We start from the raw sequence: 22,956 nt of genomic DNA, 5'->3' as shown, positions 1-22,956 counted from the left end.
GGGGGGTGAGTAGAGGTGGTGAGGGGGGTGAGTAGAGGTGGTGAGGGGGGTGAGTGGAGGTGGTGAGGGGGGTGAGTGGAGGTGGTGAGGGGGGTGAGTGGAGGTGGTGAGGGGGGTGAGTAGAGATGGTGAGGGGGGTGAGTAGAGATGGTGAGGGGGGGTGAGTAGAGGTGGTGAGGGGGGTGAGTGGAGGTGGTGAGGGGGGTGAGTGGAGGTGGTGAGGGGGGTGAGTAGAGGTGGTGAGGGGGGTGAGTAGAGATGGTGAGGGGGGGTGAGTAGAGGTGGTGAGGGGGGTGAGTGGAGGTGGTGAGGGGGGTGAGTAGAGGTGGTGAGGGGGGTGAGTGGAGGTGGTGAGGCGGGTGAGTAGAGGTGGTGAGGCGGGTGAGTAGAGGTGGTGAGGAGGGTGAGTAGAGATGGTGAGGGGGGGTGAGTAGAGATGGTGAGGGGGGGTGAGTGGAGGTGGTGAGGGGGGTGAGTAGAGGTGGTGAGGGGGGTGAGTAGAGGTGGTGAGGAGGGTGAGTAGAGGTGGTGAGGGGGGTGAGTAGAGATGGTGAGGGGGGGTGAGTGGAGGTGGTGAGGGGGGTGAGTAGAGGTGGTGAGGGGGGGTGAGTAGAGGTGGTGAGGGGGGTGAGTGGAGATGGTGAGGGGGGGTGAGTGGAGGTGGTGAGGGGGGTGAGTAGAGGTGGTGAGGGGGGTGAGTAGAGGTGGTGAGGGAGGTGGTGAGGGGGGGTGAGGGAGGGTGAGGGAGGGTGAGTAGAGATGGTGAGGGGGGGTGAGGGGGAGGTGAGTAGAGGTGGTGAGGGAGGGTGAGTGAGGTGGTGAGGGGGGGTGAGTGGAGGTGGTGAGGGGGGTGAGTAGAGATGGTGAGGGAGGGTGAGGGAGGGTGGGTAGAGGTGGTGAGGGATGGTGAGTGTAATTAAACTCTCTCTCCCCTCCGCCCCACTCGCCCTATCTGCGCCGTTTGATCAATTGTTCAATTATTCACGTGGACGGGACAGCATTTTTAATTATTCCGTATTTTACATAAACGATTACTTGCAGCGAAGAAAAAATAACAACGCATCACCATTACCCTCCACGGGCACCGCCACCTCTTGTGTTGCCACGACACCACTTGGCCCCGGTGGCAACGGGTACCACCAATGTACGCCTGATGAAGCTGGCTGTAATCGCTGGTGAAACGTCGTACACTGATTGTACATGTTGTGGTTTTACTCTCCAACACACAAGCGTTGTTTGCTGGACTAGTAAGGAATTGGCCACGTTCTGTTCAAGTGACAAACCTTACCGATTGGCTGTGTCGGGTGGTGGCGGGTTTAACGACACGTTTACATATTTGCGCCATCTAACCCCCCCAAAAAAAACAACCTGCATTATGGATGTTGAACTTATTTAGCTACGTACGTAGCCAACCGTGCCCATTGGAGGTGCGACCTTCTCCAGTCCACCCAGCGATCCGGAAAATACTCCGCGAGAGATTGAATCCCGAGCGACCGACTCGGATTTCAACTGGCGACGAAGGAGCGGTCAATCGGCGCACGGCTCGGCCACGGTGAAGAAGGCAAGAGTGGAGGAGGTGGGTGGAGCAGGTGAGGGTGAGCAGAGGTGAGGGGTGAGGATGAGGGACAGTTGAGGAGGAGAGGGTGAGAACGACAAACAAAGACGAAGATGATAATTGGATTTTTACCCTTTTATCTGGCGACAAAACTGACACCTTTTTTACAAGGAGTCATGTTTACATAGACCACAATACCTGCAGTCATAATGAAAACAAAAAACATAACTCTGATAATGTGCACTGTCCTTGAAGTTGATTGGTCCACACCCGAGACAGCTTTCGCCAAAAGGCGTCATCTGGTCCAACCCATGTGAGACTAGGCTCTAAGGAAAGCTGTCTCGGGTGTGGACCAATCAACTTGAAGGACAGTGCATACATTATCAGAGTTATGTTTTTTGTTTGCATTACGACTGCAGGTATTGTGGTCTATGTAAACATGACTCCTTGTAAAAAAGGTGTCAGTTTTGTTGCCAGATAGAAGGGTAAAAAACCAAATATCATATTTTTACTGGCAAATGAGGTTCCAAAGACGAAGATCCCCCATGCAGCACTGCCCGAGGAGGTCCAGGTTTAAGTCGCCTGAAATAAAACCGCGCTCTCCAGCCTTACGTAACGCTCCTGCTGCTAGAAATAAAACAAACAAAAAATCCCATTGCCCAACATTTCTCCCCGTCTCAAGGAGGTTGGGTGAGTGCTACCCCCGAGTGTGTGTGGGTAAGAGGTCACTTGACGAGATCTCAGAAGCAGTTCTGTGATGTCTCCTCACAACTGGCGTGCAATTACATTTATTGAACGTTGGCAACAACGGAGCGACGGCATCAGCCCTCGAGCGCTGCATCGCGCACTGGGTGCATTGCGGGGACAGTGAGAGTTGGCAACGGCTCGTGGAGACCTTCGTCCATCCAGCAGTGGGTAGATCATGCGCCTCACCTTTCTGAGATTCATGCCAGCCAAACACTCCCCAGCGGGGCAGCACAGAGAGGCAGACGATCAGCTGACTCGGACCCACGCTGTCCATCAACAGGTAGAGTGGGGCTCTCTCCTCTACCCCAGCCTGGCACAGGAACGCACAGACAAATGTACACGCGCTCACACAGGCACGAGTGCACGTACGCACGGACGACAATAGGTCGTCCCGCGGGTCACCGGGTTTGGAGCGCGGCGTGCTAACCGCCGCAACTACCGCTCGCCACACAAGCAGAGATACAGACACGCACGCGGACGCAGAGACGACGTTGACCCTTGTAGACTCAACAGACCGTTGGGGCAAGTGCTGTTGATGTTTGCACACAGCGTTGGTGTACGGTGCTTTTTCTGCAATATTTTTCTGTCTTTTCTTGGATTTTATGTTTGCACATAGTCCCATAGTCACTTTAAGATGTTTACTTGTTCATGTTTTAGTTTTTTGTTTGTTGCGGCTGCACCTGATTCCAGAGCCGAATGGCTCACAGCGCTATACCCAATAAATGAACTTGAACGCGACACACGAGGGGGGGTGGAACAGGGGGAGGTGGCTAATGACAATTCGGCAAATTGTTCGGGAGTGGGGTGGGTGGGTGATCACCCAGAGACCACCCGAAGTCTGGATATTCTGGAAGCCAAGCAGGACTGAGCCTGCATACCGCGTGGATGATGAGCGTCCACCGGTGTGAGAGTCTGCCGCGGGGCTACGTTGCACGATCCACTGTTGTACTGCACTATTCTCCCGCGTCTATGCTCGCCAACTTCACCGACGCGCACTGACCACTGCGTGCGCCGCGTGCGTCCACGGGACGCTGCCGCCGCCACCCGTTCGGCTTAACTCATCCCCAAAGTCACACCCAACGTATCACGGTCACGGCGGTGAAATTTATGCAGGCCGCGGTATAATTTAATCAGCGCCGCCGCTACCTGCGAGCAGCCTGTCTGGCAGTTATCGCGGCTCTGGCAGAATGAATTGCCCCATCCAATTGTGTTTTAACTCGCGGCACGGATAGGCCAGCCGTGGTGTAATGTTGCCAAGCACGCGCGCGCACACACACGCACGCGCACACACGCACGCGCACACACGCGCTCTCGAGTGCACGGGAGCGCACATTAACACTCTCGCGCATGACTTGTACGCACGCTCACACTCAATTGGCACTTGCAAGATTACACTTGCAAACTCGACTCCGCGATCTAACGCATCTATGTAAAAATACACTCGCACACGCATCGATACAGCCGGCGTAACGATACACGTAGATTCCAACGGAGTGATTTCGCGGGGAAGTTTTCGAATTCGGCAAATTTGGACCCTGACGCCGTGAGTAAAGCGGATGATGCCGAGTATCATAATCACGGTTAATTCACATTCATTCGCAGTATTAATAAGGGCGGCCGCTGGGTTCGAACCGCAAACCTCTGCAACAAGCAGCGAACACAGCGCTAGCGCTGGGACACGTCACTACTCCACTGGCGCGCACACTGGCACACACACTGGCACACACACTTATACACACACTGGCAAAGACAAAGATCCCCCGTATAGCCTTAACAGACTGTAGGGGCAAGTGCTGTTAGCGAGCACCTATGAAGGCCGGCACGGCACACGAGGGGGTGGGTGGCCAACACCACGCCCGGCCACCTTGGTCTCCCTAGTGGCGATGTTTACACATCGCACCAGGTACTCGTTTAAGGCTGATTCAACCTAGGAGAGGCGCAGGACCGGTTCAAATAATCGTCACTTTCATTGCTCATGAGCGGCCATCGTACTCGGGTCGCCGGGTTCGTAGCGCAGCGCTTTCACAATGACGCTACCAGCGGCGCTGGGATCGCGAATGTGACAATTCCACACAGGTGCAGGGATCTAATCTAAAGGCGGCACGTGCGCGGAAACATTACACGTCCTGCTCCGGGGGGGGGGGGGGGGGGGCTCTAACGAGACCGGCCCCCCCCATCAGCGCTGGGCCTCTAACGAGTATCTGCCTTAATGGGTCGGGCGCACCTGTGGGGCCTTGGCGACGGTGGCGGTGAGGCTGGCGGTGAGGCTGGCGGTGGAAGAGGTCGCCGCTTTTCCTCCAGCGGCTGCGGCTGCGGCTGCGGCGGTGGCGGCGCTCTGAAATCCACGGGGACGGGAATCAAAACGAGCGGCGCACTTTTGGTGGAGAAGAGGAGGCCTGGGTTCCAACTTGGGCTTCGTACGCGATAGGCCGCATGCACAGCATCACCCACCCACCCCCACCCCCGGGCTTACAAATACGTAGTACAGTTGTTTCGTTAATTAAAAGCCGCGTCTGATTACAGCCACCGTTTAAGCCCGGGGGAGCATCGGGTCGCTTGACATGCGATACGCGACTTGCATCGCACCGCAAATCGACACGTTCCCAAAGGGCATCCCCAGTGGCAGCTTATCCCTGTGTGGCACAAGGCGACTCCGCACTTGGCCTGCGAGTGGGCTTAAGTCTGCCGGTGGGGGGTGGGGGGGGCGCGATGAATGCCCGCTGCGTGTAATCCTAAACGAGCGTTTATTGGGTCACGGGACGCTGGCACGCGAGGGCCAAACTCTGTTCCGCACGGCGTCTCTGACGCCCACAGGCTGACGGCGCAGAGCATTTTTACGGTGAATCAGAGGTCGCAACCGGGTACCCGATACCCGTACCCTACCCGATACCCGGCTACCCGTACCCAGCCGGGTACGGGTACCCGTTTGCGACCCTGGTGCGGCCGGGTACGGGTAGGCCGTGAGTCACTGGTGAGTAACCGTTTGTCACTCATTTCCCAACGTCTTGTCTCTTCTCACAATTCAAGTTCCTAGAATCAAACCACCCACGCCTGCAACATGGCTTCATTCCAGAGGTCGCAATCGGTTACCCGATACCCGTACCCTACCCGTACCCGGCCGGGTACAGGTACCCGTTTGCGACCCTGGTGCAGCCGGGTACGGGTACGGGTAAGGAATCAAAACCCGTTTGCGACCTCTGCGGTGAATACACCCGGCGGTGTTGATCAGGGCGGCCTGCCAGATGCGAACCGCAAACTCCTGCAACAGGCTGCTTTGCAACCCGCCCCCCACCTCTTAACCCCCCCCCCCACGCTTGCCTTGTAAATCCCAGCGCATGACAAACGATTGCCCGGGTAGTCCGTGTTTGAAATGCAACCGATTGCAGCGCAAGGCTCGCCATACTCTGCCCCGACACATGTTACATTTCATGCAATCGTGATTGCAACACTTGTTTTTCGGATGAGCGGAATAATAAATGTCACGTTACTTTTAAAAGTATATATATATATATCTGTAAAGCTTTTTTCTTATTTTCGATCGGGGCCCCCACGGCACTTCTGAGAATTAATCATTTCAGCCGCACTGATTCAGCGCAGGAAACAACTCTCGACCGGTTTCAAGGCACGGAGTCAGGCTGGCGCGAATCAACGCTGGTGCACTGCCGTTTGTCGAAGGCGAGGATGTTCGACATGGGTCCTAGACCAACGCAAAATTGTACGTAACGTAACACTAAATAATCAATCGCGTCATCGCGGAAAGAATAAAAATAACGCAACGGACGGGCGGACAAAGACGTCCGCATCACACATCCGTCTGCACATATAACAATAAAATAACAACAGTATTTCTTCACGCAATCCACCGGGGCCCCCCCCCGCACCCAGCGCCTTCTGGGAGTGAATAGATTCAGCGGCATTGATTCGGCGTGAGCAAAAACCCTGGATCGGTTTCGACACCCCGGCGTGTCGTCGCACGCACCGTCGGCCGGCTCGGCGTTGGAAGCGAAGACTCGCCGCCCGTCCCTCGAGTTCGCCGCCCATCGACCCGAACAATTTTCTTCCACCTTCGACGTCGCCGCGTCGGGTACAGATTCTCGCGGCAATTATCTAATTTTCAAAGAGCCACTCGCGGCCAAATTCTTGCAGCGGATTTTTCAAAAGCTCCCCCCCCCACCCACTCACCCACCCCCGCCAATACCCACACCCCCCCCGCCCCCAAGAGACACCCTGCGCTCAATTCCTCTTTGAAACCTAAACAGCGGAACGCGATGCGCTCGCCGCGAAAAATGAAAAGAAAAAATTCAAGAAGAACAAAAGAACGTTGCACGCAGCCGAGACCGGGAACACAGAAGGCCTTGGGGGGGGGCGGGGGGGGCGGGAGGGGGAGGGGTGGCGGGGAGAAATCGCGGATGGAGACGGCGGGATGACAATGGAAGGGGGAACTCTCTCCCTGCGGCACCGCGGCCGGCAAGGCGCGGGGTGACGTGCTTGGTTCGCGGTTCGATCCCCGTGGCCGCCGCGGTTAATCCAGATCAAGTCTTCTTGGTTCTTTCGGTAAAGTCACGTAGAAGGGAAATAATAAAAAAAGAAAACATAATAAAATACAATTCTCACGACGTTTTGGCCACAACGCAAGCAGCCGTCCTCAGGTGAAGAACAGGTCTGTCGGAAAGACAGCGTCTTCACCTGAGGACGGTTGCTTGCGTTGTGGCCGAAACGTCGTGAGAATTGTATTTTATTATGTTTTATTTTTATTATTTTATTATTTCCCTTCTACGTGACTTTACCGAAAGAACCAAGAAGATGAATCCCTGCAGTCACGAAAGCTTTAAATCGAAATATAAAGCTCTTTTTCACAGAACGTTACAACAACCAACAGTCCAACAACAACGCTTTAGGACCCAGTGGTGTTTGTTTAAACACCACGCCAGGTACTCATTTGAGGCCGAGTCGACCTAGGGTAGACACATAACCAGCTCAGACAATCGTCAACTGGTGTTGGCCGTCAGCGGGTATCGAACTTGCACGCACACGCGCAGGCATCCCCCCCCACGCGCGCATGCACACGCGCGCACTCTTCGGACGAAATCAAAAATGCGTGCGGAGTGGCGGTCTACAAAGTGGCGGTGTGACACGTGGCTGTCCCCACCGGCTGCCCGTCCCCCCTAACCCCAGTCCCCCCCGCCCGCCCCCTACCCACCTTCATGTCGCCTGTGTCGTGGTTAAACGCGTAGGTGTGGGGCTTGTGGTAGACGCGCAGGGACCTTGCGACACAAAAGGGAAACACGCCAATTAAACGCGCAGCAGTGCCGCTCGCTCGCTCGCTCATTGATTTCTGTTTTCCTTTCATATTCAAGCTTTCATTTGTCAGGTTTTATTCTTTTTAGATCGCTCGCTTTCTCTGCACTCAAAGGGAGGTTGTTATTGTATTCTTAAACGAGAGATGGGATGGTTGATTATCATCGTTAGGATGATGAATAGGATGAATAGTAAGGTGATTATGATAATGAGGAGGATGAATTGGGAGGTGTAACATGCTGACAATGATTGTGGCAGTGGTGACGGTGGTGGTAATGGTGACGATGGTAGTGGTGGTAGCGGTGGTTGTAAGGTTGGTAGTGGTGGTGGTGGCGATGGTGAGACAGTGGTAATGATGATGATGGCGGTAGGTTGTAATGTTGGTAGAGGTGGCAGTGGTGTTGGTAATGGTGGTAATGCTGGCGATCGTGGTGATGGTGGTGATGGTGATGATAGTGGTGGTGGTTATGATGATCGCAGTAGTGGTAATAATGATAATGATGACGATAGCTGTGACGACAATGATAATGATGCTTGTGGTAATGATGACAAAGATAATAGCGGTAGTGGTGGCGATGATTACAATGATTTGTGATGGTGGTGCCGATGGAAGCCGCTCACTGAAAGGCCGTGCAGAAGTCCTCGAAGTGAATCCACGCGTCGCCCTTGTCCCTCGGGTCTCTGGTTGCTTGGGTCTCATCAGCGGGCCGGGCTTCCCCCCTCCCGTCCACGGTGCCCTGCGGCACTGGGCTCTCAACGGGACCTGCGGCGGGGGTGGTGGGGGTGGTGGGGGTCGTGGGGGTGGTGAGGGGGGCGATGGGGGGGTGAGGATGTGAATACCCAGCTGTGTATAAATGGTTTTATTTATCACGCTTGTTTACCCAAGAAAGCAACGCTGAGTCTCACGATTTGTTTTGAGGAGGGTCCTGCCAAGTTAAGTTTTTATTTTGTATCGCTATGTATGGGGAGATGATTGCTATGTATAATCCTAACCGAGTAATTTTTATGGATTAATTTTTCAATCTTGATTTGAAGCTTTTTGTGACTGCAGGAATCCATACTCTTTGGTTCTTTCGGTAAAGTCACGTGGGTATAAAATAATAATGAATCACGGCACAACACAAGCGTGTTGATGACGGACGCTTGTGTTGCACCCGAAACGTCGTGATTTATTTTATTTTATACCGACGTGACTTTACCGAAAGAACCAAAGCGTAATAATTTTTCAAATTTGCCAAAAAGTTGGAACCATGAGGCCGGCACACAATGGGCCTGCTTGTTTCGAACAACGTCACCGGATCTTTAACGTCCCCTGCGAGCGAAGCGGACGGCCTGAGGTATTTTCACGTTTAGAATGCCCCCGGTATTGAGCAGGGCTGCCGCCGGAGTCGAACCGTGAAGCTCTGCAACAAGGTCCAGCTCTGGCCAACCTCGCCATCTTCAAGATCCCCCACAGACCCACTGTCCCCCCCACCCCACCGACCAAATTTTTCCCCACCAACGCAATCTGCCGCTCAACTCACTGCGGTGTAACCCATTTACACCGCTAGATGGGCAGTGTCTATTCGTAATCGAATGGGTACCCATGCCGTCGAGATTATTACACAGGCGGCACAGAATGACGTGTGCCGTGTCTGCCCTCGTAGGTGCCCGCAAACAGCACTTGCCCCAAAAGTATGTGAAGGCTATACGGGGGATCTTTGTCTCGTGTAAGAACCAACTTTTTTCTTTCAGTTTAATCAAGGTCGGGCAGCCGTAACCTGGATTCTAACCCAATTCGCTGCCTCACCATGCGCCGACATCGTATTAGTGCCCCTGAAGCCTCCGAGCCAGCGTGCGGTTACACCTCAAGTTATATTTTTAGTCTCGAGTTCAAAGTCTCCCCTCCCAGGGTTGGCTTGGGTTAGGGAGGGTGGATGGGGGAGGAGGGGGGGTTCTGGTGCCTGGCTGTAATCCACGGAGCGAGGAGGAGTCTTCGTTGCGAGGTTGGCCACGCGGCTCTTTCGCCTCTGCAAAATCGCACCGTGCCGAATAGCAACCGCCCTGATTAGGAAGGGTCACGGCGGGTCACCGTGATTAAAGCGCCTCGCCGGAGAAGGCGACACCGCTGGACGCGCGCTCGCGAACGTCGAGCGGAGCCGGTCGGGAATTTCGCGTCCGCACGTTCGCGGGCGCGCATCGATCCGCTGCTGGATGATGGGTTCGACCCCCTTAACGCGCGCGAAGTGAGCGGGTTGGCTGAAGCCTGTGGATTTTACAGGTGTGGTAGCTGTACGTATACGAGGATTTGAGAATTTAAAAGGTAGTAATAGGTTTTTACCCTTTCCTACTGGTACAAAAACTGACACCTTTATACAAGGCATCATGTTTGCAATAACCACAACACAAGCAGTCAAAAAGCAAACAAAAAGAAACAACTCTGATGATCATTATCATTATCATCATCAGAGTTGTTTCTTTTTGTTTGCATTTCTGATGATCATTATCATTATCATCATCAGAGTTGTTTCTTTTTGTTTGCATTTTGGCTGCTTGTGTTGTGGTTATTGCAAACATGATGCCTTGTACAAAGGTGTCAGTTGTTGTACCAGTTGAAAGGGTAAAAACCTATTACTATATTTTTCCACGGTAAAGGAGGTCTCATAGTGAATTTAAAAGGTACTAAAAAACGCTTAAACATGTTTTTATTTCAGCGGGTAATGCGCAATTAGATATACAGCTCGTTTTCAGAGGAGGCCTCGCCACAAATGATAGCTCAACGAAGTGGCTTATCGTCGTGTGGAAATTTAGAGCAGCCAAAAACTGTAAACGCACGTCGGTTCTAAATGTGGGGGGGGAAAACCGAATGACCCGGAGAAAAAAACAAACGTGACCACGGGGAGCGAGAAGACGCAAACTCCAGTTCCGATTGGATGCTTCATCCCCCGATGCCGATAGCAAGAACGGGGATAAAATCGGAGGGATAGATTTGAAAAGATCGCGGTCTTTGTTCTAATCCAGAGAAGCGTACAAACACGACGGTACATCTTATTATTATACATCTCAGAAACAAGCTCATTGCTGGGCTGTGTGGATGGATCAATGCGAGGCAGACGCCTCATTACAGACAACGGGGGCTCTCACCTGCTACCACGGGGCTGGGCTCACGCTCGGGAAACTGAAGCTCCTGTTAAAGAGAGAGCAGAGGAGGACATAACAGCTCAAGGAGCGTGGGCGCCAGCGCACAGCGAACAACACGAGCAGGCTTTTCACATCACGAGAGGGTGCTTTTTTTTGTTGCTTTGGGATTAACCCTTTCCCATTCCGATAACTTTATCGGTCGGAAGACGTACCGATGTTCCGAAATTGCCATGCGAGAGTTCGTGCGGCGCAGTTTGGCGCCGGCTATCGTAGAGTTCTGTGTGGCTAGTAACAATGTCTTTTTAACACGTTAGGCTTTCGCGACCAATATCATCCACAAGAGGTTTTTTTTTTGGGTTAGATCGCATAAATATATACATTTTTTATTTAAAGCTTTCGTGACTGCAGGGATTCATATTCTTGGTTCTTTCGGTAAAGTCACGCAGAAGGGAAATAATAAAATAGTATTAATATTAAACAATAAAAATTATCACGTTCCGACTGGAACACAAGCTTATCACGACGTTTCGACTGCAACACAAGCTTGTGTTGCAGTCGAAACGTCGTGATAATTTTTATTGTTTAATATTTATATTATTTTATTATTTCCCTTCTACGTGACTTTACCGAAAGAACCAATAATATAATATATACATGTTCTGTTTACATGACAACCCTTACTAGTTGGCTATGGATGCGGGTTTAATGACACATTTATATATTTACGCGATCTAACCCAAACAAAACCTCTATTATAGAACAATGCATTTAAAAACGACGGCGCTACGACGCCTCTCAAGATAAAATAAAACGCTCAAGCCGCTTGCGCCTTCCGAGATTCAGCGGAGATCGTGACACCGCAAATCCCCCTGCGGATTGCAGACGTCTCGAAACGGGAGAGGGTTAAATGGACGGGAGATGACTTCGCAGACAACAGCGCCATCGTTACCGGCGCCATTGTTACCCACCGCCACCATTACCCAGAGCGGTGATAGTGGACAAAAGGTCCCATTTTGTAGCTGCTCACCTCGAACTATAAATGCTCTGATGGTGCATTGTCTTTGTGCTGTTCGCATTTTGACGTTCTCTCGTCTGACGATGGTGATGAGGTTAGGCCCTTAAGAAGGCTGCTTATCTCTGGTTGTAGGCCAATCGGTTTCAAAGATAATGCAGATATTTTATTATTAGAGCATGTTTTATTTTGTTTTTTTCGGTAAAGTCACGTAGGTTTAAAAATATAATAAATGAAAAAAACTAAATTAAATCACGACGTTTCGGAGGCAACACGAGCTTCCGTCTTCAGGTGGAACCGTTACAGCTAAAGTCACTGTGATTTAAATTGGTTGTTTTAATTTATTTGATTTTATTTTTTACCTACGTGACTTTACCGAAAATAACAAAGAGTATGAATCCTTGCAGTCACGAAAGCTTCAAATCTATAATTCTTGTTTTATTTGCATGTTCACCACAAGTGCGTGTGGATAATGCAGACTTGATGCCATGCAAAAGATTTCTATTTGGTGTTTGAGCATCTTAACACCTAAATTTCGATTTAAAGCTTTCGTGACTGCAGGGATTCATCGTCTTGGTTCTTTCGGTAAAGTCACGTAGAAGGGAAATAATGAAATAATAATAAAACATAATAAAATAATTCTCACGACGTTTCGGCCACAACGCAAGCAGCCGTCATTCAGACGCTGTCTTTCCGACAGACCTGTTCTTCACCTGGACGGCTGCTTGCGTTGTGGCCGAAACGTCGTGAGAATTATTTTATTATGTTTTATTTTTATTATTGTATTACTTCCCTTCTACGTGACTTTACCGAAAGAACCAAGAAGATGCACCTCCTGTTTTCTTGCCAGAAAGGGTAAACCTATTCTTATTTTATCACGCCGTGAACAAGATGCCGTCGCCCGTACGTCGCTTGTATATTTTTGTTCCCTCTTAAAGGCCAAACACACGGTGTTATTGACGAGTGCGTTGAGGGTTTTTTTTTTGTTGCTCAGCAAAGTCTCAGTGATTCTCAAAACCACGTGTTGTAAGAGGGCTCTGCTACGCTGAGATGTTTGGCCAATTCCATGATAACGGTTGTGGGTTTTTTTTCTCCGTTGTTAGATCGCGTTAATGAAACTGTGTCGTATGCCCACCTCCACCCGACACAGCCAATTAGTAAGGTTTGTCACGTGAACAGAACGTGCCAATTTGTTACCACTTCAGTACACTGCTCAAATGTCGACATTTTAAGGCACTTTGTTGAGCTATCATACAGACGCTGTCTTTCCGACAGACCTGTTCTTCACCTGAGGACGGCTGCTTGCGTTGTGGCCGAAACGTCGTGAGAATTGTATTTTATTATGTTTTATTTTTATTATTTTATTATTTCCCTTCTACGTGACTTTACCGAAAGAACCAAGATGACTATCATTCGTGGCCAGGTCGTTTCTGAAAACAAAAGAATAATAGTTCAGTGGGCTGTACCTGGTAAAATGATTTTTTTGTTTTTGTTAGTTTTGTCATTTGCTTACCGTTTCTATACTTATCACTCCGATCGTGTTTTTATATTGTTTGTTGTTGTAATTTTTCTGACCTGCCCCTACGGGAGATCCGTGAACGAGCTTTGTAGCTCATCGGATTCCTCCAGTTTAAATACACATTCTGATTCTGATTCAAAACATTTTACGACTGAGTACGACGTCTTGCTGGCGATTGCAACCGGCATCATCTGGCGTTTGCCAGAAGTGTGTGGGGAAGTCAACAGTGGCTGTCCTGAATAACATTGGTCGCTGCAAAAAGCATGCACGTAAAAAATGTGGCCACTTCCACTCGTGACAGTTTGGCTTCGTGTAGGGGGAGACCAGACAGTCGTCATCACCACCATCCACGGTCGATCCACTCCCCTCAGCGGCAGAGTGAGCGGCTCGCAATTGGAAAGGTCGCGAGGTCAAATCCTGGTTGGTGGTCGACTCGGTCCATCGTCCCTCTGGGCTCACATTTTTTTAAATAAACACTTTGTAGGGAAGTTGACCATGTAAGGCCCACTGAGCTATATAGATTTATTTTAAATCCTTTATATTAAGTTCACTTGCTTGCTTGCTTGCGCGCTTACGACCGTGCAAATCTTTCGGTCGTTTTTGAACCCACTTCCCGTGATCCAATCGAGCTGACATTTTGCACACAGACTCGTTGTGCGTGACAATTTATTTTCGTGAAAAATTTTTTCAAAAATTTTACACTTTATAGGTAAATTTTTTTTATATTTAATTACCAATTGCTTAATGGTGGCAGGAAATCATCTGACCCATAGATGGCAGCCATCTCAAGCCAGAGGACGAGAGGACTCTAGCCGCCCGTTTCAAAGACCAATGTGGGCTGGGTTGTGGCCCATTGAACACGCATATAAAAGATTTATAGTGAAAAACTTTGTTTTTACGGATTCATTTTTTCAGAAGCAACTTGGCTATCACAAATGAAAGCTCAGCGAAGTGGCTTATCGCGTGGAAATTTAAAGCAGTCAAATACTCTGAACGCGTGTTGTCGATTTTAAATGCGGAACGAAAAAAACCCGGATGACCCGGAGAAAATCCACACGACCACGGAGAGAGAGAGAGAGACGCGCAAACTCCAAATGCACAGCAGGTGTCACAGTTAGGATTTAACCGACAACATCCTGTATACCAAGCGAGGTAGTTAACATCTCGCCACCGTGGCTGTCCTATGTAAAGACTCGCCCCCCGCCACAGTAACGTGGAATATTCCACCCATGGCTCAGGCAGGGGCTATAATCAGACGTCTCTTCCCATGGTGCAAGGCGAGTATGTGTAAACTACACGTCCAGGCACGAGCGTTGTGAGGCGTGTGATAACAGCTTCTGCATTAGTGCCACTAGCCCTCTCCTTGGCGCCAGTTTCAAAGTATGAAAAATAAGAACAGGTTTTTTACCCTTTCTGGCAATAAAACATGTGATAAGACGTCCAAATAGATACATTTTGCAAGCAATCAAAGTCTGCGCTAACCACATGTACTTGTGGAAAAACATACAAGGGTATCCAGAAAGGGTAAAAACCAATTATTTTTCATAACGCTGCCCAGTCCGCCGGGGGACCGCGGGCCCAATCGACCGATGCCATCGATGATCGCGATGTGGTGCACGGTGTGGCTCTGGTGGCCGCGGTCCCTCCACCGTGAGGGTGAGAGGGGGGGCCCCTGCCCCCCCCCCCCACCACGTGTAGAAGAGAGAGGTGCGAGCAGCAGTGACGTCAACCGCCGTTCCGAGGCGGTTGAAGGGAGCCGCCACGGTTTTCGGGGCGGAACAAAGTCGCGTGGGGAGCAGCGGTGGGGCCTTCGACGAGCGTGTGGGTAGGAACCCCACGGGGTTGTCGGACGGCGGCCTTCCCCGAGCGTCGTCTCACCGCGCCAACTCACGCCGTCGCTCGTTTCGCGCAAGTTGATCGCCTTGACGTTGAATCCGGCACTGGGTGATCCCGCGAAGCTGCGTTCCCTCTCTCGTTCTCCGTCCCTCGCGGTCCCGCGGCGTTCGAAACTCCCACCCCCCCCCCCCCCCCGTCGTTTGCTCCGCTAAAGGCAAAATCCCCGTCACCGTCACCGACGCTCAACGGCACCGCTTTCATCCTTCAGCTGAGAGGCAGCCAACAACGCACTTCTCGCTCCACGTGGGAAGTCGCTGCGGCGTCGGCGGCGGCGGCGTGCCGTGAAACTGTCCCCGCGGACATCGGCAGAGGCGAGCGGCGCTCGTAATTGTGAGCGAGAGGAAGGGGCGCTCAGCCGATGCCGCCACCATTACTTCGCTTCGGTTCCTTGGGGCCCACGGGGCCAAAAAATGGCTTATCCGGTACCTGCCAGGGTGGCAAAAGCTACCAATGATTTTATTGAGCCATTTTATCTCTCGACCACGAGTACCTGCGATAGCAAGCACTGCGCGGTAGCTTCACTCTTCACGTGCCCAAAGAGGGGGACCGTAAAAGGTTAGGTAGAAATGTTCGTATTGGGGGAAAAGCGAATTTGATATGAAACATCTGGGGAATAAGACAACTAAGAAGTGTGTGTGTGTGTAACAGGCAGTACATACGCACAGACTTCTGTTCATGTTGGACACTGCCCAAGGCAAACATGGCCCATGGTGGACACTCCTCATGGTGGAAAGTGGTCGCATTTGCCACCCCAGGTGGTACCGACGAACCCCCTTGGCTCATGAGCTACTTGTCACCGCGTGTGTGCAGTGTGTGTGCGTGCATCCGTGTGTATGTCCATGTGTGTGCGCGCGCGCGCGCGCGTGTGTGCATGTATGTCAGTGGGGAGTGATAGTGTAGCGGTTAGCATGCTGTGCTACGAACACGGCTACCCGAGTTCGATTCCCGCTCAAGGCCAACACCAGTGACGATTATCGGAACCTATCCTGGGCCTCCTCCCCTAAGTAGACTCAGCCTCAATTGAGTACCTGGTGTGTAAAAATATTGCCACTGGGGAGACAAAGGCGGCCGGGTGTAGTGCTGCCCATCCACCCCCTCGTGTGCAGTTCTGGTCTTCATAGGAGCTCACTAACAGCACTTGCCCCAACAGTCTGTTGGGGCTATACGGGGGATCTCTGTCTTTTTTGTATGTCAGTATGCATTTTTGGAGGAGCAGTGACAGAGTGTTTATCGTACTAAGTTACAAACCCAGTAGCAAGCTCAGACCCATTCCACATAACAGCTGATATTAGTAGCCAGTTATGTTGGAACCGGTCCTCCGTGTCAGCCATGTCGGCCTAAACAGGCGCTCGCTAACAGCACTCGCCTCACCGGTCTGCGGGGCGACACGGTGGGAGAGGGGGGACGGGTAGCCAACTCCGTCCTGGATGTGCGTGTCACCGCAGTCATTGACGCGGGTCAATTCACTCAAAACAACGGCACCTGCGCCGGTTCCCACTCGGCCCGAAAGAAAAAAAGCCGCACCCAGCCCTGGCACAAGCGCCGTGGCGACGTTGCCACCGCTCAGTGCCCGGCGGGGCGTTGTGACTGATGCTGTTGTTCTTCCGTGGACAGCTGGGCAAATGTTTTGGCTGCGTCGCTGCGTTTGTCTCCTGGCTTCTGTCCGCACCTCAAGCGCTTAACCCTGCAGCAATCCACCGCGGGTAACGGGCAAGGTGTGGCCGGAACCCTGTCCCTCCGTCTCTCGCTCTCTCCCTGATGCGGACAGAAATCCGAGTGAGTCCACCAACCTCGGTGGCTCTCCCGGATCAACGCCGTCAAGCAGCAGCACTTGTTCGTGCAGAAAAAAAAAACTGTAGACCGGTTTCGACATTGTGGGACTCATCAGCATGTGTCAAGGCTTGTTAATGAAATGCTGTCGGTGTTCCGGACGTTATTGGCAAGGGCACTGAGTATACAACTATGGGGACCCGTTCAACGCACAAAGCAATGTTGTGTATAAACTCACAAAGCGTCGCCGTAGAGCATTATGGGTAAAGGCAAATAGAGGGGGAAAAAACCTTTGATTTATCTCGCCATATATAAATAGTAATAGTGTTTAGCCCATCGGCCTATTGGCTTTTTAGACCAACACCATCAATCGGCATTACTATGTAGGACTGGGGAGTCCAAACACGCTGTTTCGAGGGCGTATCGACCAACATTCAGAGGACTGCACACCACAGCCGTGGAGGAAATAAATACAGAATCAAACAGGACCGAGGTAAAATATATCCATGCTCGGGCGAACGACAGACGGAAACAAATATTCAGCAGAAACATAAAAGAGACGGGAGGTGTGTGAGTGAAGGCCAGAGACGGATCTGGAACCTTCCCAGAGGGGTGACAGTGATCCTCAAGTTACCCCAAGTTCCGAGCTTGTTAAACAGGGCCCTTTACGTCAATAATAAATACGTTCAACATATCTTCTCTGGTAAATATGAATAAAATACCAATGTCCATGGTCTCGGCAGGTGGAGGTGAGGTGGGGGGTAGCGAGGGGGGGGGGGCACTAGCACCCATCGCCCCCCTCGCCCCCCTTCTTCCATCCGCCACTGTTAAAGGTTAACTGGGGGCTTCAACAGAAGGCCTTGGTTGTAGAAGCGGATGTATGTACGTATGTATAATATTATCATTGTTAATCTGATCATGGATACGAGTTGAATATATATTTTTTATTTTATTATTTCCCTTCTACGTGACTTCACCGAAAGAACCAAAAATATGAGTTGCATACCACTAACGATGTTGAACTTCTAATCGGAAGTGCGGGTGTGAGGTCGAGTGAGCTGCAATTCTGCTAAATTAAATTGCATAAACTCATTATTTGGTTCTTTCGGTTAAGTCACGTCTAAAGATAAAATAATAAATTAAATTAAATAATAGAATACGATGTCGTATTCTATTATTTAATTTAATTTATTATTTTATCTTTAGACGTGACTTAACCGAAAGAACCAAATAATAATTCCTGCAGTCACGAAAGTTCTAAAATTAAGATTGCATAAACTCATTTAGTTTTCGCCGTTTTGTCGTTGTTTGTCCGCGTGCAGTCGCTGGCGGCAGGACCGAGGTCATCGGCTGGCGACGGTCGCGAACCCCGTTCAACCACGGAGAGCGGCTGTGAACCCGGACTCGAACCCAGGCTCTCAGCGGCACCGGCTCAGCATCTACTGAACCTCTCTGACCAGACGTGGCGCACCGCTAAATAATGTCGATCACACCGCGGCTCTTGCGGCGACGTTTAAACGCAGAATCTCGGCGACCTCCGACCTCTGCGCCACCCGGCCCACCGCTCCACTTGCCAGGCCTCACAACGGTGGCCATGCGAAATTCGAATGCTCACCCTTTCTCTCTCTCTCGCCTCCTCTCGCCTCGTGTCTCTCTCGCTCTCTCTCGCCGCGTGTCTCTCTCGCTCTCTCCTTGCGTCGGGGAGGTGCCAAGCGGAAACAAATCCCATCTCCCCGTTCCATTCGGAGCGGGCACCTAACCCGCTCCATCAATTCTTAAGGCTCCACCAAACATCGCGAATCTAATTAAGCTGCCGAGGGTCCATCGGCGCCTCTCATTCTTTTATTTTATTTCAACGCGCCGCCATCATTACCCACTCCGTTTTTCTTGGCGGCTCTAAGCGGGGCGGCGCGTGAGATGCATTAAACATGAAAGGGGGACGCTGCTTGAAATTAAAAAATAAACGAGCGTCTTGCTCGAGAGACTTGTGAGAGAATCGCTTAATGGACGGAGGGTCGGCCGAAAGGTCGAGTGCACGATCGAGACGAGATGCCCGTTAACCCTTAGCGGCGGCCGCGCTGCCATGGCCATCACCATTACCATGGCCGTCAACATCACCATCATCGTCACCATCAACACCACCATTACCATGGCCGTCAACATCAGCATCATCGTCACCATCAACATCGCCATCAGCATCACCATCGCCATTAATATCAACATCATCATCGCCATCAACATCACCATCGCCATCAACATCACCATCACCATCGCCATTAATATCAACATCAACATCACCATCGCCATCACCATCGCCATCAACATCACCATCGCCATCAACATCACCATCACCATCGCCATTAATATCACCATCATCATCGCCATCAACATCACCATCGCCATCAACATCACCATCGCCATTAATATCACCATCAACTTCGCCATCACCATCAACATCACCATCAAAATCACCATCGCCATCGTCATCAACATCACCATCGCCATCAACATCACCATCGCCATAAATATCACCATCATCATCGCCATCAACATCACCATCAACATCACCATCGCCATTAATATCAACATCGCCATCACCATCAACATCACCATCGCCGACCATGGCGGAGCGTCACGCTTCGAGCCCGGCGTGCGCCCGGGGTCAACACTACCGGTGCCAGTCCTGCAGTGCCTTGTCCCATACCGCTGCTGGCGGCAGGCGGATTACCAGGGCGCGCTTGGGCAGACGTCTCGTAAGAGGTGGTTCTGCCCACGCTTTACCCCACCACACGCAGCCTGCCGATCGACTCACACTGTGGGTGTATCCCATTTATACTCAAGAAGGGTGGACAGCGGTGGGGGGGTGCGGGGACTTGAGAAATTCCCCCCCTCCCTAATCCCTCCATCGCTCAAACTTCCGCGTCAAGAGACGCAATCGAACCGTGGTCCTCTGTGACAGCAAATCCAGTGGTGCCTCTCACCGTCACGCCGTCCGTGGTGTATCGGCCATCAGCACGCGGACGTACGCGTCACACTTGGGACGTCAAAGACCCTGAGTAGCGCTATAAAGGCCCGAACTGCACACGAGGGGATGGGTCGGTGGCAAGCACCATGTCCGGCCGCCTTTGCCTCCCGAGTGGCGATGTTTTACACACCGCTCCAGGTACTGATTTTGAGGCTGAGTCGACCTAGTGGAGGCCCCAGGATCGGTTCAGATAATGGTCACTGGTGTTGGCCGTGAGCGGGAATTGAACTCGGGCCACTGGGTTTTTAGTGCAGCGGGCTAACTGCTACGCCGCAACTCCCCACGACGAGCTGTGCACACACAAGACAAAGACAAAGATCCCCCGTATAGCCTTAACAGACTGTAGGGGCAAGTGCTGTTAGCGAGCACCTATGAAGGCCGGAACGGTACACGAGGGGGTGGGTGGCCAGCACCACGCCCGACCGCCTTTGTCTCCCCAGTGGCGATGTTTACACACCGCACCAGGTACTCATTTAAGGCTAAGTCGACCTAGGGGAGGCCCAGGACCGGTTCAGATAATCGTCACTGGTGTTAGCCGTGAGCGGGAATCGAACCCGGGTCGCCAGGTTCATAGCCCAGCGCGCTAACCGCTCGCTACACTACCGCACACAAACACCTGTTGACCGATCGCAGCAAAGCTGCACGGTTGTTTACTATTCATTCTCGTAGTGGTATTATAATTGGGGACGATGGCACAAGGAACACTCGAGTTGCCGATCTAGAAGCCTGTGTTGGAAGTGCCATCGAGCACCAAAACCGGCTGACGATTCGGCTTCTAACAAGGCCATGAAAACTGCCCGTGACCTCAATGACCCGCGGCCGGCAGCCTCCCGGCAGCAGCTGGACCGTAGCACGAGCCACGTGTGTGTGTATGTGAGTGTACAGACATCAATCAACACGAGAGCCAGGTGGCCCGGTGGCTCAGAGGTCAACGGTGGCGAGCCGGCGCTGCCGATATCGTGGTACCCCAAGGACGGCGATGGTGTATGGAGGTCCTCCATCCAGCGTGACAGATCATGACTGACTGCTGCTGCTGATGATGATGATGAACTGGTGCCTATCAAGATAAATACTAGGCGGCCGGATGGCTTAAAAACCAAAGATGTTGAGCCAGCACCGCTAATGAACCCAAGGGGTTTGAATCTGAATTTCGGTCTAGAAGTTGCCTGGACACTGCTCGTGACCGACACCAAACATCAGGAGGAGTTTGATAGGCGCTGTCCATCGGCAGGCCATCGTCCTTGGTATCATCATCAGGTGGTCTGACAGGAGCCAGGAGACACAAATTGTCACCGTGAACAGCCCACACCGAGTCTCCCCAACACAGAGGAGCTCCTCATCCGACACCATCACCCTATTCGGGGCACGTAGCTCGTGTTCAAGTGGACGTTCCGGCTCGGCTGGTCCTGCGGTTGAGCTTCGGCGTCAGATCTAGTGCTGCTCACGGATCATCGAGCTTGCTGATGCGGAGAGCGAGACCTGTCCAGCATTCCTGGCTCGGGGAGATTGATTGATCGCGACACCCAGAAGAACATTCTTCTTCCGATCTTCTTCATATTTGTGGATCAGGGCATTGCGTCATCATACGTTCTGTCCTTGATGACCACAGTCGCAAACTCCTGGAGAGTTTTACATTTTACTTTTGTGCATCCGCTATCCGTACCTACTACCGTGGTTTGTTCAGTGGATGCGATTTAGGTTGGACCACGAGCTTTGTGGAAGATCAAACCCGGAGATCTTCTGACATTGACCACTGATAAGGAGATGGAATTGGTGGCATCGTGGCTTTATAAGAAATGTTGACGGCGTGGAGGGGACTTTCTCCACCAGCAGATAAACCATGACTTATGATGATGATGATGATGTTGATGATGATGGACTGGTAACCATCCATCTTCCAGACAAACTCTTCTGCCACCTTACTGAGAATTGCGTTGAGTGCGGAAACACCGCTGAGATCCTGGGCTCCAATCCGAGTTTCAGTTGTGCAACCACCGTGATTCAACCGGACTCTCAAGTGCAGTGGGGTGATGATCTCAGCCTGGTCACCGATGACGGCACTAAAATTCCCTAGCATATACACGAACTAAAACTAACTAAACTATTTCTTATTTTACCAGGTAAGGCCCACCGAGCTATGTAGCTCTTTCTTCAGACGCGACCTGGCCACAAATGATAGCTCAACGAAGCTGGCTTATCTTCGTGTGGAAATTTCCAGCAGTCAAATACTCTAAACGTGTGTTGATTCTAAATGTGGAAAGAAAAACCCGGAGGACACGGAGAAAAATCCACGTGACCACGGGGAGAACATGCAAACTCCAAATAGAAATGCGTCAGGATCAAAATCGAAGCCACGACCTCCTGTATACCAGGCGAGGTAGTTAACATCTCCTAGCCACTGTGGAGCCCCTTATACATGTGGTGCTGCATCCCTTCGACACAACCGAGCTCTCAGAAACGGAATAATGCTGGGGTTTGATATGCGCCGTTGACCTCACACCTCCAGAGCAGGTCGAGCGAGCAGCCGATACTACCTAGTGTGGATAAGAGGCTTACGAGAAGCGGATGTGCGCTGAATGGCTGAACGCCGATTGATTTCATACTCGAGTGTGGTGTGATGCTGTCCGATGTAGAGGCACATTGTGTGGCTTTATCAGAAGGGGATCGCAGGTAAACGGTTAAACGGCGCCAATATCACATTCCTGCGTGGCACGGTGACGCATGCCATTATCGTAAGGTGCCTTGCCGGGGTGACTCTTTCACACATGGAGCCGTGACGTAAACGTGATTAATTATTCGAATTACTTTCCGTTCCGTAGTCTTCACATCGTATTGCTCATTTCGTCCTCCCTTCGCGTGGCAAGACCTTTTTTAAATTCAATGGGGGACAATAACGTCCCGGTACTGAGCCGCAGCCACCCGTGTCTCCTTCCCGGAAATAAAATCATCTGAAACGGCAACTACGCTGCACGTGAAGGCTGCCTGTGATCCAGCACCACTGTGTGTAGAGGCAG

The 22,956-nt window shown here is 51.5% G+C and overlaps 1 protein-coding gene across 1 annotated transcript in view; it reads right to left on the bottom strand.

Moving 5' to 3' along the window:
- ADGB (androglobin) overlaps positions 1–22,956 on the bottom strand; it is a 181,118-nt gene that overhangs the window by 51,969 nt on the left and 106,193 nt on the right. The window contains exons 15-19 of the mRNA XM_078615445.1: positions 10,724–10,766; positions 8,222–8,363; positions 7,503–7,566; positions 4,527–4,637; positions 2,489–2,612 (exon numbers count right to left, since the gene is read on the bottom strand). Coding sequence (XP_078471571.1) covers positions 2,489–2,612; positions 4,527–4,637; positions 7,503–7,566; positions 8,222–8,363; positions 10,724–10,766 — 484 coding nt within the window. The remainder of the gene's footprint in view (positions 1–2,488; positions 2,613–4,526; positions 4,638–7,502; positions 7,567–8,221; positions 8,364–10,723; positions 10,767–22,956) is intronic.

This window comes from Lampetra planeri, chromosome 47 (assembly GCF_965212315.1).
Source record: "Lampetra planeri chromosome 47, kcLamPlan1.2.h2, whole genome shotgun sequence".
Classification (NCBI taxonomy): domain Eukaryota; kingdom Metazoa; phylum Chordata; class Hyperoartia; order Petromyzontiformes; family Petromyzontidae; genus Lampetra; species Lampetra planeri.
Note: the sequence above shows the minus strand (reverse complement) of the source record. Positions and strands in the feature narration are given on the sequence as shown.